The sequence below is a fragment of the Gracilinanus agilis genome, chromosome 3 (assembly GCF_016433145.1).
Source record: "Gracilinanus agilis isolate LMUSP501 chromosome 3, AgileGrace, whole genome shotgun sequence".
NCBI lineage: Eukaryota > Metazoa > Chordata > Mammalia > Didelphimorphia > Didelphidae > Gracilinanus > Gracilinanus agilis.
This window is the reverse complement of record NC_058132.1, coordinates 81,939,399-81,955,659: the sequence shown is the minus strand read 5'-3', so window position 1 is coordinate 81,955,659 and position 16,261 is coordinate 81,939,399. Positions and strand designations below refer to the sequence as shown.

General features: G+C 43.2%; 1 protein-coding gene across 1 annotated transcript in view; it reads left to right on the top strand.

Annotated features, from left to right (window-relative positions):
* The first annotated feature begins 8,334 nt into the window (after positions 1-8,334).
* The window catches only part of TEKT2 (tektin 2), an 11,263-nt gene continuing 3,336 nt past the window's right edge, over positions 8,335-16,261 (top strand). Inside the window, exons 1-8 of the mRNA XM_044671507.1 lie at positions 8,335-8,490; positions 8,785-8,910; positions 9,111-9,316; positions 14,004-14,147; positions 14,365-14,479; positions 14,754-14,861; positions 14,997-15,140; positions 15,387-15,466. Coding sequence (XP_044527442.1) covers positions 8,335-8,490; positions 8,785-8,910; positions 9,111-9,316; positions 14,004-14,147; positions 14,365-14,479; positions 14,754-14,861; positions 14,997-15,140; positions 15,387-15,466 — 1,079 coding nt within the window. The remainder of the gene's footprint in view (positions 8,491-8,784; positions 8,911-9,110; positions 9,317-14,003; positions 14,148-14,364; positions 14,480-14,753; positions 14,862-14,996; positions 15,141-15,386; positions 15,467-16,261) is intronic.

The window sequence follows — 16,261 nt, the reverse complement described above, 5'->3', positions numbered from 1 at the left end:
AAGAAGGACAAAGGAATTAAGTTAACAAAACCCCAAATCTAAAGGAAAGAGTAACACAAAGGGGAAGAAGAGATGTTGAGTGTTAAAGAGTAAGAAAGCCAGTGGGAACAGAGTTGCCTTAAAATAGATTAAGCTAAAATAAATGAAGAGACATGGTACTGTGTTTACAGAGGAAGAAGGGGGATCCCAGTTGGGGGGGGGGGAGGATTTAGAAACAAATGGAGGAAAATAGAAAACTTGGTCATAACTTTAAATGTGAATGGCTCAAACATATTCAACAAAATGAAAAAGAGTAACTGAATTTTAAAACTCCATGGTCTTGCTTAAATGAAATATATTTTTAAAAACAAAGACATACGTAGAATAAAAACAAAGGGCAGGGGGAAAAGCACTATACTTCAAGTGAATTATTAAAAATGAGAGATTTAGTCATGCAAAGCAAAAAAAAAATTTGAAACCTAACAAGGAATAAATAAGGAAATTACATTATGCTATAAGCAATCTTGGGGGCAGCTGGGTTGCTCAGTGGATTGAGAACCAGGCCTAGAGACGGGAGGTCCTAGGTTCAAATCTAGCCTCAGACACTTCCCAGCTGTGTGACCCTGGGCAAGTCACTTGACCCCCATTGCCTACCCTTACCACTCTTCTGCCTTGGAGCCAATATTGACTCCAAGACAGAAGGTAAGGGTTTAAAAAAAAAAAAAGAAATGTATATTTTGAACAGTTGATTTAAATTATAGGGGACTGAGGGAGAATTAAAAAGAGGGAAAGTGTTAAGAATCAGATATTGGGATTTGGGCTAGATGAATAGAGGAAGGATGAAGAAGAACCATTTCAATTATAAATTTACTATGTTGACTATATCCCTTCTCCTTCTTCAAATTCTTTTTTGTAAAAAAAATTAAAAAGTGAGACTGTAGAAAAAGAGGGGAAAAGTATAAATGGTTTTGATGAAGAAAAATAAACAATGGCCACAATAGCAAATGTAAATGTAATGAACTTACCCACAAAATGAAAGGAAGTAGCAAAATGGATTAGAAAACATCAACAAACAATGTTAGTTACAAGAAACACATTTGAAACAAAAGATTCACACAAAATTAAAATTATGAGGGGCAGCCAAGTAGCTCAATGGATAGAGAGCAATGCCTGGAGATGGGAGGTCCTGGGTTCAAGTCTGACCTCAGACACCTGCTAGCTGTGTACCCCTGGGCAGACCACTTAACCCACATTGCCTAGCCCTTTAACACTCTTCTTGCCTTAGAACCAATAAGACAGATGATAAGGGGTTTTATTTTTTTTTAATTACAAAGAGAAATAAACAGCAAAACTATAGTAGTTGGGGACCTTAGTATTTCCCTGACTAAATTAACAAAAAATAATAAAAGAAGTTTAGAAACTAAATATAATTTTAGAGAAGTTAAATTTAAAAATCTTTGGTAATTTTTGAATAGGAAGAAATAAATATATTTCTCAGCTATTCATGACAACTTGGCAAAAACTGACCAAGTGCTAGGGCATAATAAGCTCACAAACACAAAAGAGTATAAATATTAAACATATCCTTTATATGCAATGAAGGAAAAATAATAAAGGGATTTAGGGAAAGGGATTCAAATTTAAATGGAATATAAATAGTTGAAGCCAAAAAAATTTGTTGGCAAGGAGACAACATTCCAGAATTTTAGAGATACAACCATGGTGGTCCTCAAGGGAAAATTTATCTCTATATACTTTCACTAACAAAAGAGAGGGTCAAAATGGTAAAGTAGCAGGAAGAAGTACAGCCAAGCCTTCCTACTAAATCTCCTCTACAAAGATCTAGGAAATATACCAGACAGAATTCTAATCAGAAAATCCAAAAAAAATCATGGTGAATTGTTTTTCCAGTCAGTTTAGGGAGACAAAATCATGGAGGTCTACAAACATTGAGGATGTGGTCCTACCTACACATCACTGGAAGAGCATTTTGGCACCTAGGAACTGAAAGGAAGCTAAAATTGGGCATCAAGGCAAGAAGCCCTAGAATAGGAAGAAAATTCAGGGAATCCTTGAACTAGCACCTAGTATAGGAACAGATATACAGGAACAGATATCATGTCAGCTCTATAAATTATTACCCAGGTCTAGATCTTAGATGTAGAGCCAACCAAAAAAGGAACCTGTGCTTAGGTATTGCTATTGTGGGTCCTACTTGACTAAAGAATAAGTTCAGCAGCAAACAGTAGATACATGGCTTGAATTCCAAGAGCAAAGAAGGTACTCAGTTCTACTTTCAAGCCCAGGCTGAAGCCTGAAGTAGAATAACTAGGACAAAAATTCTAGACCAAAAAGGATCCTGTAGTTCAGTCACTATGAACCTACAAAACCTTTCTGAGGGTCAACACAGGCTGAAACCAGCACCAGTTTACTGAAACTTCCAGCTAGGGACAAACTGATGTTCAGAGCTCAGATTGAGGACAGTGGTCAGACTTGGCCATGGATTGCAATACATTGGAAACACTGCAAGCTTTGCAGGTCCTCAGTCAAAGCTATGAAAGCAGTAGAAGAACACAAGAGGACAGAAATTCAAACTAGATATTCATCACAGAAGTGTACAGAACCCAGCCTTAACATAAAGTCCATAGTCAAGAAACAGCTTGGAAAAGTGGGCAAATAGAAATGGAATCCTACCATAAAGAGTTATGATAACAAGAAAGTTCAAGACACACACCCAGAAGAATATAATGTGAAAATATCTACAAGAAAAGTCTCAAAAAATGCTGCTTGAATACAAGTCCGTCCAGAATTCCTGGGATAATTTAAGCAAGAATTAAAAAGAAGCTAAAAATCAAATGAAAGCAATAGAGGAAAAAATGGGAAAAGAAATTAGAACTATGGAAGAAAGATATGGAAAGAGAATTAATGGCTTGGTACAAGAAGCACAAAACTTTATCCCCCAAAAAATAACTTCTTGAAACACTAGAATTTACCAAACAGAAGTTAGTGACTCTATGAAATGTCATAAAATATTAAAACAAAGTCAAAGGATTGAAAAAAAATAGAAGAAAATGTGAAATACCTCATAGCAAAAAACAATTGACCTGGAAAACAGATCAAGGAGAATTTAAGAATCATTGAACTACCTGAAAGCCATAACCAAAAAAAAAAAGAAAAAATAGGAAGTCTTGTTATCATACTTCAAGAAATCATAAAAGCAAACTGTCTATGTCTCTTAGAACCAAAGGGAGTAGAAATTGAAAGAATCCACTGGTCATCTTCTGAAAGTAACCTACAAATGAAAACTCCCCAAAATATTATAACACAAATCTGGAACTTCCAAGTCAAAGAAAAATACTGCAAGAAGACAAAAAGAAAGAATTCAGACATTCAAGATCACACAAAACTTAGCCACCACTTTGAAGAAGTGGGGAACTTAGAATATGATATTCTAGAAGACAAAAAATCTGAGCTTACAACCAAGAAAAACCTACCCAGCAAAACTGAATATAATCCTATAGGGAGGAAAAAACCAAATCTTTAATGAAATGGAGGACTTCCAAACATCCCTGATGAAAAGATCAGTAGGAAATATGACACTCAAATATAGTCAAGTGAAGCATACAAAGGTGATCCAAAAGTTTGAGGTAGTTTTGTCCAGTCTTGAAAATATGACTAGTAGAAAGAGTTTCTATATTAAAATGGATGACCATTAACAGGGAAAGATCTCAACCCCTCCCCAACTTGACATGGAAATGAAGGAGTGGAGCAGAGTCTATTATGCTTCAGATGAAGAGAAGAGTGTGGTAATCATGATCTCAAAGTAAAAGCAAAATGAGCCCTAATTGAACAAGATAATCAGAGAAATTTGATTAAAAGGTAGCATAGACCATGAAGTAATATCAAAACATTTTACAATAAGTTTCTCTGATAAAGACCTCATTGCTTAAATATATAGGGAAATGAATCAAATGTATAAAAAATAAGAGTCATTCCCCAATTGAAAAAAGGTCAAAGGATATGAACAGGCAGTGTTCAGATGAAGAAATCAAAACTAAGAAATCAAAACTATCTATAGTTATATGAGAAAATGCTCTAAATCACTATTTATTAGAGAAACACAAATTAAAACAACTTCGAGGTACCACATCAAACATCTTGGAAATGACAAATACTAGAGGGGATGAAGGGAGTAAAAAAGGTACATTAATGAACTGTTGGTGAAGCAGTGAACTGGTCCAGCCATTCTGGACAACAAACTGAAACTATGCCCAAAGAGCTATAAAACTGTGCATTTCCTTTGATGAAGAAATGCCATTACCAAGTCTATACTGTAAAGGTTAAAATTAATGGTTGGATAATAATGATATGAAATTATGTGGTTGTCAGTATTTATTATATATTGAGTCAGAAATTTATTTACAAATATTTTACAAATAGGGAGGAAACAATAAAGAGAAATGTGAGGGGGATAGAGAAGTTATCTATCCTATCAACCTAAATTTTTTGCTCCTGGTCTGCTTAATGTAGGCAGAGATCTAAACTGTAATCTCCAGTGAAGCTCCCTCGAAGACTATCTAAGACTATCTCCAGAAGATAATCTCTTCAGACTATCTTCTCAAAGACAATCTACCCAGAATGAGTTCAGGGCTTGTTTTTTATAGTGACTTCTTTCCTTTTCCCCTCTTCAAAGGGGCCAATCACAGTTTCCAAATTGTCTAGCACTGCCCAAGGGGCAGTGTCTGTAGGATTGACTTCTCACCTTCTGAAGGTTAAGTTTTCATCAAAAAGATTCACAGATTCCCACTGATTGAATTTCTAAGGGTGTGAATTCTCTAAGTACCTTACTAGCTTCTCACCTAGTATGAAGTAGGGTGTTTAATCTTTTGTTGATTCAATTCAAAAGTAGATAAGGGAAGCCAGGCCTAGAGATGGGAGGTCCTAGGTTCAAATCTGACCTCAGACACTTCCCAGCTGTGTGACCCTGGGCAAGTCACTTGACCCCCATTGCCTACCCTTACCACTCTTCCGACAAGGAGCCAATACACAGTATTGACTCCAAGATGGAAGGTAAGGGTTTAAAAAAAAAAAAGTAGATAAGGGGAAATTAATCCTGTCTTCTGTCTAGTGAGGTACTATGTAGGGGTACTTAGGTTAGTGTTAATTCAGAATAGACAATAGAGTAGAGAATTCTCTTTCACAAAGGGAGGGCTTTTAAAAATTACCAGACCAAGGAAAAAATCCTACTAGTTGCTAAGAAAAAGTCATTCAGATGCCAGGGAAACACAATTAGGATAACATAGGATCTGGCTGTATCTACATTGAAGGACTGAAAAGCAAGGGAATTGGGTCTACAACCAAGAATCAACTATCCAGAAAAACTGACTATATTCTTACAAAGGGAGGGCTTTTATTGAGAGGGTGTGGATGGGGAGGTTCATAGGAAATTAGGAGAGGAGTAAGGGAGAGTAGTGATGAAAAAAGGAGGCAAGTAACATGAATGTAGTTGATAAAAAAAATGAAAGAAGGAAGTTTCTAAGGAGAAAGACCCTCAAGGCACTGTTGGAACTACCATGATAAATTAGAAAAATATAAATAAACTCCCAAAACCCTGTACCTAGTTGAGAGTCATGGTTTTGTATGCAGTCTCAAATTCATAATAATGAAATTTAAAAGAAAGAAAAATTTATGGATATGAAGAATTCAGTAGCTAAATAATAAAAAAGAATATAAAAACAATTGACAGACTAGCAGAACCAAACAAAGAATTTTCCTGAGTAGGAATAAGTAAACCTAATACTACCTCTGCTTTTAGCCACTTGGTTTTCAATAAGTCATGACCCTTCCCTTGGTTTCATTTCCCCCATCTCTGAAATGATGGAGTCAAGTTAAATGACTGCCAAGGTTCCTTCTAGCTCTAAAATTCTTTAGGTCTGAGGTCATTTAGTTCAGTATCCCAAACAATACAAGAATATGTGTGAAACAGAAATCAGTGTGACTTGAATACTTAATTGATGGAAAGCTCAGGGCTTGAAGAAGCAGACTATTCCCTTGTTGGGCTGCTCTAATTGTTCTACTGAGCTCAAATCTACTTTCCTATAACACCCACCCCATTAGGCCTAGTTCTGCTTTCAGGAGCAATAAGTAAACAAATTTATTCCCTTTGTATCTTCTAAAGGCATAAAGCTAATGATCCTAACTTCTATAGTTCTCCTCTTTCAACCAATAATTCTCTTCTCTAAGCCAAATATATTTCAGGTTCCTATAGCTTTTCTTCCTATATGATATGATTTCAAGTGCCCTCATGATCCTGGTTGTCCTCCTCTGGAGGTACACTGGTTTTACAATGCCCCTTCTAAAATTCAGCTTGCAGATTTGTTTGTTTGTATGTTTTGATCCACTGCACATTAGGTTCTTATGAAGCCATCTTAGAACATGTGGCTAGGGCAAGGGGTAAAAGGTGGACAGCTCAAGTTCTCCAATAGACTACTCAAGATATAAGGAGAAAACATGCAAAGCTTCCGATCCTTGGGTGAACCCCTTGTGGCAAATTTGTGGGTGAACATGACTAAGGGTCAGGGGATGGATAAGCATGGATGGACTGCATTGCTGGACAGAACTCCAAATGATTGCGACTGTGGTTCCCTTTGTATATCAGCCTTGGAAATGGATTCATGCTACTTCGAAGTGTGTTTGTGTGCACATGCCAGCAATAAGGCAGCTAGGTACAATGAATAGATCGCTTAGATTTAGAATCAGAAAGACCTGAATTCAAATACAGACTCAAATATTAGCTGTATGACTCTGGACAAGTCACTTAATCTTTAACTACCTCAGTTTCCTTATTTGTAAAATGAGGATATTAGTATCTACCTCCATGGGCTATTGTGAGAATCAAATGATATATGTGTAAAGTGATTAGCATAGTGTCTATGTCCCATAGCAGATGCCCAATAAATGCTTGTTTCCTTCCATATTTATATGTAGATATGTAATGGCTACGTTTCTTGGCACTTCTTGATTTAAATTTCTCTCTCCCTTCTCATTTTGTATTGCTCTTAAGGCAAACGAATGCTTTTCTTCATCCGCTCCGGTCACAGATCACTCCGCATAGGTTCTCTCATTTGGTACTCACATCAGTCCCCTGAGTTTGGGCCGTCCAGGCATTGCTCTGCCCATTTTACAAATAAGGAAACGGAAGCCCTCGGAGCTTGTGACTTGCCCCTGGCTGCGCGGTCCCCTGGAGATCTGAATGCAGGCATCTCAAAAGTCCCCGGCGGCTTGTCTTCCTCTTTCCCAAGGGAGCTCTCACTGACAAAATCCTGGCTATTCGTAACCCTGACGACTCTGGAGCTGACGTCAAAACCTCCCACCAAAGAGTCCCTCCCTTGGACCCCAAGATTCCCAGCCTCCTCCCCCTCGTGTTTTCTCTTCACTCGCGTTGCCAAGATCACCAAGGAAGCGTTGGCTCCCATTGGCTCTCGGGAGAGCGGTTGCCTAGCTACTGTCCGGGGCGTGCTTAACAACCGCCGAGGAGCGGAACCAGAGACTAGTGTTGGAGGAGGAAGGGGTAAGAGGAGTCCGGAGAAACCGGTGAGGAGGCGCTGAAGGGAGGCTCGAGCTGGGAGAAGGGAGCGGCGAGCAAACCTGGGCCATCCTCGCAGCCACGGGGAAACGTCTCCTAGTCACCTGAGCGTCAGTTGGGCTCCCAACTGCTCCTCAGTCGCCCTTCCAGCCTCTCCTGGGAGACGGGGAACACTGGGCATCCCTCCAAGGCTCTGAGGCGCTGAGGCCCCTCTCGGGAGCTTTCAGCCCGTCTGAGTCCCCCGAGGGCTGCCCCTGGGAACCTCCGGCCCAAAGCTTGTCGTAGGGTTTGGAGAGAGGAGACATGCCTGAGTCCATGACGACTGGCGCTCCTGGAAGAGGTGGTCCTGATGCTCTTGTTCACCAGGCCATCTTCCTCTGCCAACAGGCAGGAAAAGCGGTGGCTCCCTCAGTTCGCTCAGCTCAGCCCCGTAGTCTCAGTTTACCTAGTTGGGGTCCTTTCTCAGGGGCCTGCTGATTATCTTCTGGAGCTTGAAAAAAGAGGGGCTTGCCCCCCCCCCATTTTCTTCCTCTGTCCAAAGATGCACATACATTGGGAAAAGAGAAGCAAACTTCCTAGAGAAAATACCTTTAAATTCATTCAGGATGGGAGAAGGGGAGGTAGGCAGAGAGGAAAATATATGGAAGCAAATGGGGGGATAGAGGGGTGGAAAGAAACTGTTAGATGGTTTCCGTCAGGCCTCCTTTTTCTTTGTCCAGCAGACAAGGCTTCCAGGGTTGGGGTGCGAGTGCCCCTGTCAAATTTGAACCATGGCTACTTTGAGTGAGAAGCCTGGTGAGCGCTTCCGACTCCCCGATTGGCACATTAACCGCCAGCTGCTTTCCTCTAATGCCGAGAGGCAGCGAGATGCCTCCCACATAATCAGACAAGAGGCCCGAATTCTCCGAAATGATACCAACAATCAGGTAGGGAGAAAGAATCCCATGAAATGGGCACAGCGACATACATGCACCCCTTTCCTTCTTTGCCCTTGAACTCCACTGCCAACAACTCTCCTAGCTATAAGGATGCTTTAGGCTTTCCAAAGCACAACTACATTGTAAGGTGAATTATGCAGAGCAGAAACTTCATCTTAAAGAGGCCGATTAAGCAATTTACCTGAAATCACACAGCCATTTAGCGCCAGAGCCAGGATTCGGGACTAGTCCTTGTTCCACTGCGTCACGTCCCTCTCCCACAACTCCGTCTCTCTCCTCCAGACCATATGGGATGAACGCGACAACCAGACCCGCCTATCAGAGCACATAGACTCTGTCGACCGTTGGAAGGAGATATTAGACAAAAGTCTGTCTGACATGGATGCCGAGATCGATAACCTGACACAGGCAAGGAAACTGAGGGCGCAGTATAAAGTTGGGTGCCCAGACATCATGGGGTGGCATCCCTCGTGGGCAGGGAGGTATTGCTCGCCTCAGTTGGCATTTCACCCTTGACATCCACTCTAGTGCCAAGAGGGTTTGATAGGGCAGCATCCCAACTTAGGAGACTCCTTATGGATTTTATTCCCCCTGCCCTTCATCTCCAGACGAAGGAGGCGGCGGAGAGGGCCCTGCAGGGCAAGAACCTCCCTCTAGATGTGACTATTGAGTGCCTAACACTGAGGGAAAGCCGGCGAGACATTGATGTGGTGAAGGATTCTGTGGAGGAAGAGCTGCACAAGGAAGTAGAGGTGATTGATTCTGCCAAGCAAGCCCTGCAGCAGAGGGTCAGAGAGGCCTTTGAGCAGCTCTGGTAAGGACTGTGCTCACAGGCAAGTGTGGGGGGCAGCCTGGCCGTACGTGTGCGCGCCTGCTTTTGCACATACTTGTGTCTGTTACAACGTGTGTTTGGTGTGCTTGAATGCCTCCCATGGGATATATGTGTAGCCACGCTTTCTCTGTGCAGTGTGTATGAGTGCCGATGTCCTTGTGGCTGCACGTCCTAAATGAGAGGCATCCATTCATCCAGCATTTATTGAGCAGACATGGAATCGCGTGCTTCTGGGTAGGGGGGGATTGTGCATGATCTGGAATTAGCTGAAAAATAGAGGGGGACGTGATGAGACCTACGCCTTAAGAAGATTATTTTGGCAACTATGTGAAGGATTGATGGGCGAGGGAAGAACCTGGAGATATAGAATCAGTTTAGGAAGTTGGGTGAGAGATGATGAGGGCTCAACTAGAATGGCAGTAATGTGGGGAGATGAAACAAGAGTCAAAACCTGCTTCCCGGTGGACTTAGACTTAGAGATGGGTGCTATACACCTGTCTCTCCCACATGTGGATTCTGTGGAGGTAATGGTCACCCTCCCACCCCAGAATTCAATTCAACTCAGCACACAAAGTGACTGTTAGGTGAAAGGCTCTCCACTAAATTCCAGGGATACAAAGAGAAGAAATAACACATTTTGCCATCAAAGAACTAAAATTATACTCAGGGGGGCGGGACAGAAAGAGCCACCACTGAGGAAGCGGACACAAAGTAGAGTGTGACCAGGTCAAGGGAGAGATCCAGGCAATATGTTTTAAGAAAATCTGAGTCAAGAAAGAACACAAATCTGGGCATATGTAGATATTAGAGAAGGAGAGAGTTCATGGAGAGAGTTGGACCCTGTGCCTCAGCTTGCCTTTTAGGATGATAATGGGGATTTTGGAAGGCGAGACAGAGTAGTGTATTTCAGGCCTGGGGACATCCTGGACAAAGTCAAAGAGGTGGGAAATGAGATTCTGGATTTAGGGAAGAGATAGAATTCCAGTTAGGCTGCAGCCCAGAATGTGTGATGAGTCAAATGCCAAAGAGGTTGAAAAAGTAGATTTGGAGTCAGATTGAGGAGGGATTCAAATGCCAAGAAACTTGTATTTTTTTTTTTTTTGCTAGAAGCAATATGAGGATCACTGAAGGTTTCTTTAAAGGAGTGACATGATGAGACCTGTGCCATAGGAAGATTTTGATAACTATATGAAAGATTGATTGGCAAGGGAAGAACCTGGAGGCAGGGGGACTAGTTTAGGCAGCTAAATGAGATGATGAGAGCCTCAACTAGAACAGTGGCACTGTGAATAGGAAAAACAAGTCAAGAGATGTAATGGAGATTGAACTAATGAGACATGGCAACCGATTAAATGAGGTGAAAAGGAAAGGTGAGGAAGAGCAGAAAGTCAAAGATACCAAACTTTTGAATCCAGGAACCTGAGAAAATAATAGTAGCATCAACCAAACCACAGAATTTGAGAGGAAGAAATGGTTTGGAGAGGTGAGGAAGGAGATGCTTTAGACATGTTGAGTTGCAAGTCCTAACAGGGTATGCAGATAGTCAGTAGGGAACTGGAAATACAGAATTTTGGAATACAAGGGAGATAGTAGGGCTAGAAATATGCAGATTTCAGAGTCATCAATGTCCTGGAATTCAAACCTTGGATGTAGATGAAATGACCAAAAAAATAATGTGTAACCTGAGAAGAGAAAAGGTCCCAGAACAGAGACTCATGAGGGATACCAGGGCTCGGCCAGAGGTGTGGTAGCAAGAAATAGATGATGATCTAGAAAAGTACATTAAGAAGGTTTGGTCAGACAGGTAGGAGAACCAGTATAGAGCAATGACTCTGATGCCAAGAGGAGGAGTGTTCAGGAGGAAGGAGGAGTGACTGGCAACAATAATAGGGGATGATCTGAAGTTCACAAAGAACTTTACTTACATTATTATCTCATTCAAACCTCATAACAGCTCTGTAAAGCACAGGTACTATAGGCAACATTTAGTCCCAATTTACAGATAAGGTTTAGAAAGGCTCTGTGGTCACACCGCTGGAATCAGAGGCATGATTCAAACCTGAGTCCACCTGACTCCAAGTCCAGCACCCTAACTTCTATGTCAATACTGCCTCAGCAGTCTCAGCACTATCAAGGGAAGTCAAGATGGATGAGAACTAATAATGGTCATCAGATTTGGTGATTATTGGTTGAGAGAGACAAGGATACTGTTGGTATCCTTTGAGAGAGATCTTTCAATATAAATGGTGGAATGGAAGCCACTGGGAAAGGGTTGGATGAGTTAGAGAAAGTGAGTACTAAGGAAATGGAGACAAATATAGATGACTCCCTGACACTCAAAAAAAGACACGTTTCCTCAAGGTTGGGGGTGCTTGGACCTTTGAAAAGTCATCATTAATTATTTTCCGGAGGAACCTAAATCCTCTTCTACCATGATCAGCTGCTATGATAGGATTCTGCCAAGGATCACACAGAATCCCAGGCCCTCAGAGACCATCTCAATCTAGTACAAGGCTATCCTTGGCCAAGAATCTCTAAGAGCCCACTGCCTCCAGCCCTGGCATATTTCATTATTTCCCTTTTGGGTAATTCTGTTTTTAATCATTTTTCCCATTAGGCTTAAATATAAAGCTTCCATCCACTGCTTCAAGTCCTGTCCTTGATGCCAGTCTCTCTTCTTTATATCAGTCCTTCAAATTCTTAAAGATAGCTGTCATGTTCATCTCCATCCAAATTCTCTCCCCCATGTTTCCCAAGCTACCCGCTCCCCACTTCCTCACTCCCTGGATTGCCTCACTTTTGTTCATTTATAATTCTCTCCTGTCCACTCCCCCTTCTACCTATCCTTCCAGAGTCATATTCACCCAGGATGCCTTATTGCACCTTCTTAAGAGACCCCTTTAGGAATAACCTATATCAGATTGTCTGCCACCTGGAGAGCAGGGAGAGAGAATGTGGATTACGAAAAGTCAGAAAGTAATTGTTAAAAAAATGTTTCTACATGTAATTGAAAAAAATAAAAGGAATGAGTTGGGGGGGGAGAGAGAGAGAGAGAGAGAGAGAGAGAGAGAGAGAGAGACTCCCCTAGGATGAGAACAAACCTTGAGACCTTTTCACATTTCCCTGAAAACCTAGTGTAAAAAAGATGTCAACCAACTTAGAGTTGGACAATGGCATCCCACTATCTGACCATAACTAACTGTGCCCTGGAGCAATTCCATTCCCTCTTTGGATACCATTTTCCTCATACATAAATGAATTGGCTAGAACAGATGATTTCTAAGGTTCCTTCCACCCCTGATATTCTATATTCTATGGCTGACAATTTCTGTCTCATTACCAAATCTCATTCCAGATTGCCTAATGGAGGTATAATAACTGCCTAGCATTTCCTCATCCTGGTCCACTCTTTCTACCAGCTAGCCAAGTATACAGAAGTAGAGAAGGAGGTAGTGCTGGAAGGGCATCCATATTGTCTCCTAGGCTGTTGCCTCCACCTGGCCAAACAGCCTTTTCTGGAATCTACATTTTCATAGCTTCCCTTTCACTCTGGGCCCATTACTGACTGATCCCCAACCTTAGCTGCCTTTCTTTCCTAGCCTGACCTACCTCAACACTTGCCTACTTTACAAGGCTGCTGTGAAGATAAAATGAGATAATGGATGAGAAAGTGCCATGAAAACTGTAAAGTGCTGTGTCTATACATATCCTTGGGCATTTAGTCAGAGCACAAGAATCTTAATGTCAAGGTCCCAGAATCAAGATTACCCATTTTAGTGTCAGCATACCAGGCAGACAGTGCTGCAGATGAAGCTCAGGAGACCTGGGTTCTACTTGAGGCTTGGCAATTCATTGTACGGCCTTGGGGTTAAGTCATTCTCCCATACTGGGCTTTGATTTCCTCCTCTAGACAATGAAAGGGTTTATAGATTTGTAGAATACTAAAGCTAAAGATCCAATATGATTCCTCTCCTTTTTAGAGAGAGGAAAACTGAAACCCAAAGAGGGGAAGACCTCCCTGAAGGCCATCACCCCAAGGCGAGGGTAGAACCAGATCTGGCACTCACACAGCTTAGTTCCAGAGTCAGAGGTCTCAGATGAAGGAATGACAGTTGTCCTTTGGGGGGGAATGTGGTATCTGGGCAGATGTGGAGCCAAGGGCTTTGGCACAAGATCCCCTATAACGAATGAGGGGTAAAGACCAAGGAAGAGACAGACCTTCTTCCTCATTCAGATTCTCCCCAAGAGAACCCTCTCTTGGATCTGGCCCTAAATTTGGTTTGGAAGGATCATCAGAGAGATTCTAGCTTTTGCTGCTACTAAGATGCCATCTTGGCTCTGACCCTCTAGCCCAGGGGTCAGCAATGTATGGCTCTCGGGCCATATCTGGCTCTTTTGAGGGCCAGATATGGCTCTTTCTGTAGGAGCCATAAAGTCAATTTTTTTTCAGGCGCTGTTATAGGAGCGGCACTGTGAGCACTGTATGGCTCTCACGAAATTACATTTTAAAAAATGTGGCGTTTATGGCTCTCACAGCCAAAAAGGTTGCCGACCCCGATCTAGCCCTAAACTTGGGCCTGAAAACTCTATCTAGCCAGGGAGGAGGTTTTCTAGGCTTGTTGGGTGGCTGTGGGAGAGCCGTGAACCTTTATGCCCTTGTCCTCCACAGCCTTCTTCAGGAGGCACGGCAGCAACTGAACTGTGACCATCGATCTAAGATGGAGGCACTAGAGATTGATCGCACCTGCCTCTCACTCACTGTTAACTCCCCCAATATCTCTCTGAAAGTTAACCCTACCCGCATCCCCAATGGGTAAGTCTGGTCCTGAGGCTTCTTCCTCTCTTGTTTTCTCTGCCTTCCCCTTTGGTCTAACCACCAGACCTCACCCACCCTCTTACCAGACAGCCCCTCTAGTACTCATAGCTGATCCTTGTTCCACCCAAGGGGGGCCTGTGTTTGACTCGATTGTGGCCCGTTACTAACCCTTGGGGACCTACTGGGGGAACCTGTACCTTTCTGGTTGCCTCAGGTGCTGCACAATACAGCAGTGGGATGAATATAGTCATTACAATAAGGACCGAGCAGAGGCTGAAGCAAAGTCTTCCACGGATCTACGGGAGGCCATAGCCCTCACCATTACTGAGGTAAGTCGGAGCACCCAGGCTCTCTTCTCCTGCAAACTCATTTCCTTTCCTCCTCAGGAGCTGTTCACCACCCTTACCAAACGTAGATAAATTCATTGTCTGCGTAGAGAAACACATATGCCCATTTTCCTTTCCCTCTAGACAGACCCTCTCTCTTCATCGGGGTTAATAATATCTTCTCCCCTAATCCCTGCAACACTCCCACGTCCCATTCACACTTCAGTATTTCCCTGTCGCTGTTCTCACCCCCTTTCTCCCCCAACCCTTAATCCAGACCAACAATGAACTGGAAGCCCAGCGTGTGGCCACCGAGTTTGCCTTCAGAAAGTGGATGAGGGAACTAGAGAAGGCCCTGAGTGAACTCAGGTGGCAGGAGAAAAATGTAAGGAGCCCACGGGCCTCCCCAGTTCCCTGTGGGTGCTTCGGCGTGGGAGGGAAGAACCAAGGATGGGTCTGGGGAGGTAGACGTTGAAGGCACTGTCAGTCAGCAGAGCCACCCTCCGGCCTCTTCTCTTAGACCCTGGAAGAGATTGCAGATTTGGAAGAAGACATAAGGCGCCTGGAGGAGGACCTACATATAAAGATGAGGAACCTGAAGCTGGCACACACCCGGCTGGAGACTCGAACCTGCAGGCCCAGTATGGAGCTGTGCAGGGACCAGGTAAGTGCATGTGTGTCTCTACATATGCCTACTCCAAAGACAAAAGAAGCTCCCCTGCTAGAGCTTGATGGTAGGGGTAGAGGGATCCTGGGGGAAACTGAGCTCTGGAATGAGGAGAAATGACTCAGGGACACACAGTCAGGAACAGGGCTGAATCCCAGAACCCAAACACACAGGGCTAAGCCCTTAGATCAGTGGAACCAAAGAAGGAGGGATCCCCCTGATCCTCATCCACGTCTTAACCAGGTACAATATGGACTCACCGATGAAGTGCACCAGCTGGAAGCTACCATTGCTGCCCTGAAGCAGAAGCTGGCCCAGACACAGTAAGTTTGCATTTAATGCACTTGGGGATCCTGGAGTCCCATAGATCATCCCAGCCCTTTGGATAGCAGGGCCTTGACCCCAGATACCCAGGCCACCAACCAAGGGAGATGAAAAGATTAGACAACGTACCCTTCCTTTTGAAGCTCCATGATACATGATATTAAATGATAAGGGCTTCAGAGCAGATGGCATTTGAATTGGGCTTTCAAAGGGGGAGAAGAATTCAAAAAAGGAGAAAAGAGGATATTCCAAATATTGGGTACAGGACAAGCACAAGCTCAGAGGTGGATGAATACAAAAAATGTTTAGAAGCACTATTTGGGAGTGCAAGAATATCCCCAGGGATCATCTAGTCCAACACCCTCATTTTACAGATCAGGAAACTGAGGTCCAGGGAGGGTGAGGGACTTTCCTAGCCATACAATGAGCATTTGGCAGAGCTAGACTAGAATAGTCCTGTCTGGGATAAGGGCCTCTCCCAAAGCTCCAGGCCCTGCAGGGGCCAGGATGGTAGGCCCACGGTTACCAGGAGTTAGTTTCTGTCTTCACAGTGGCTAAAAACATGGTAACACAGACAAACTGATGCTCAGGCTCCCTTTCCCTCCTTCGGCCCATGGGGGTGGTGAGAAAGAGTGGGGAGAGAGACAGAGACAGAGAGACAGAGAGAGGGAGGGACAGAGAGAAAGAGAGAGAGACACAGGGGGGGGAGGGTGGGAGAGAGAAGGGGGAAGAGAGAGAGAAAGAGAGAGGGACAGAGAGAGACAGACAGACAGACAGACAGACAGACAGACAGA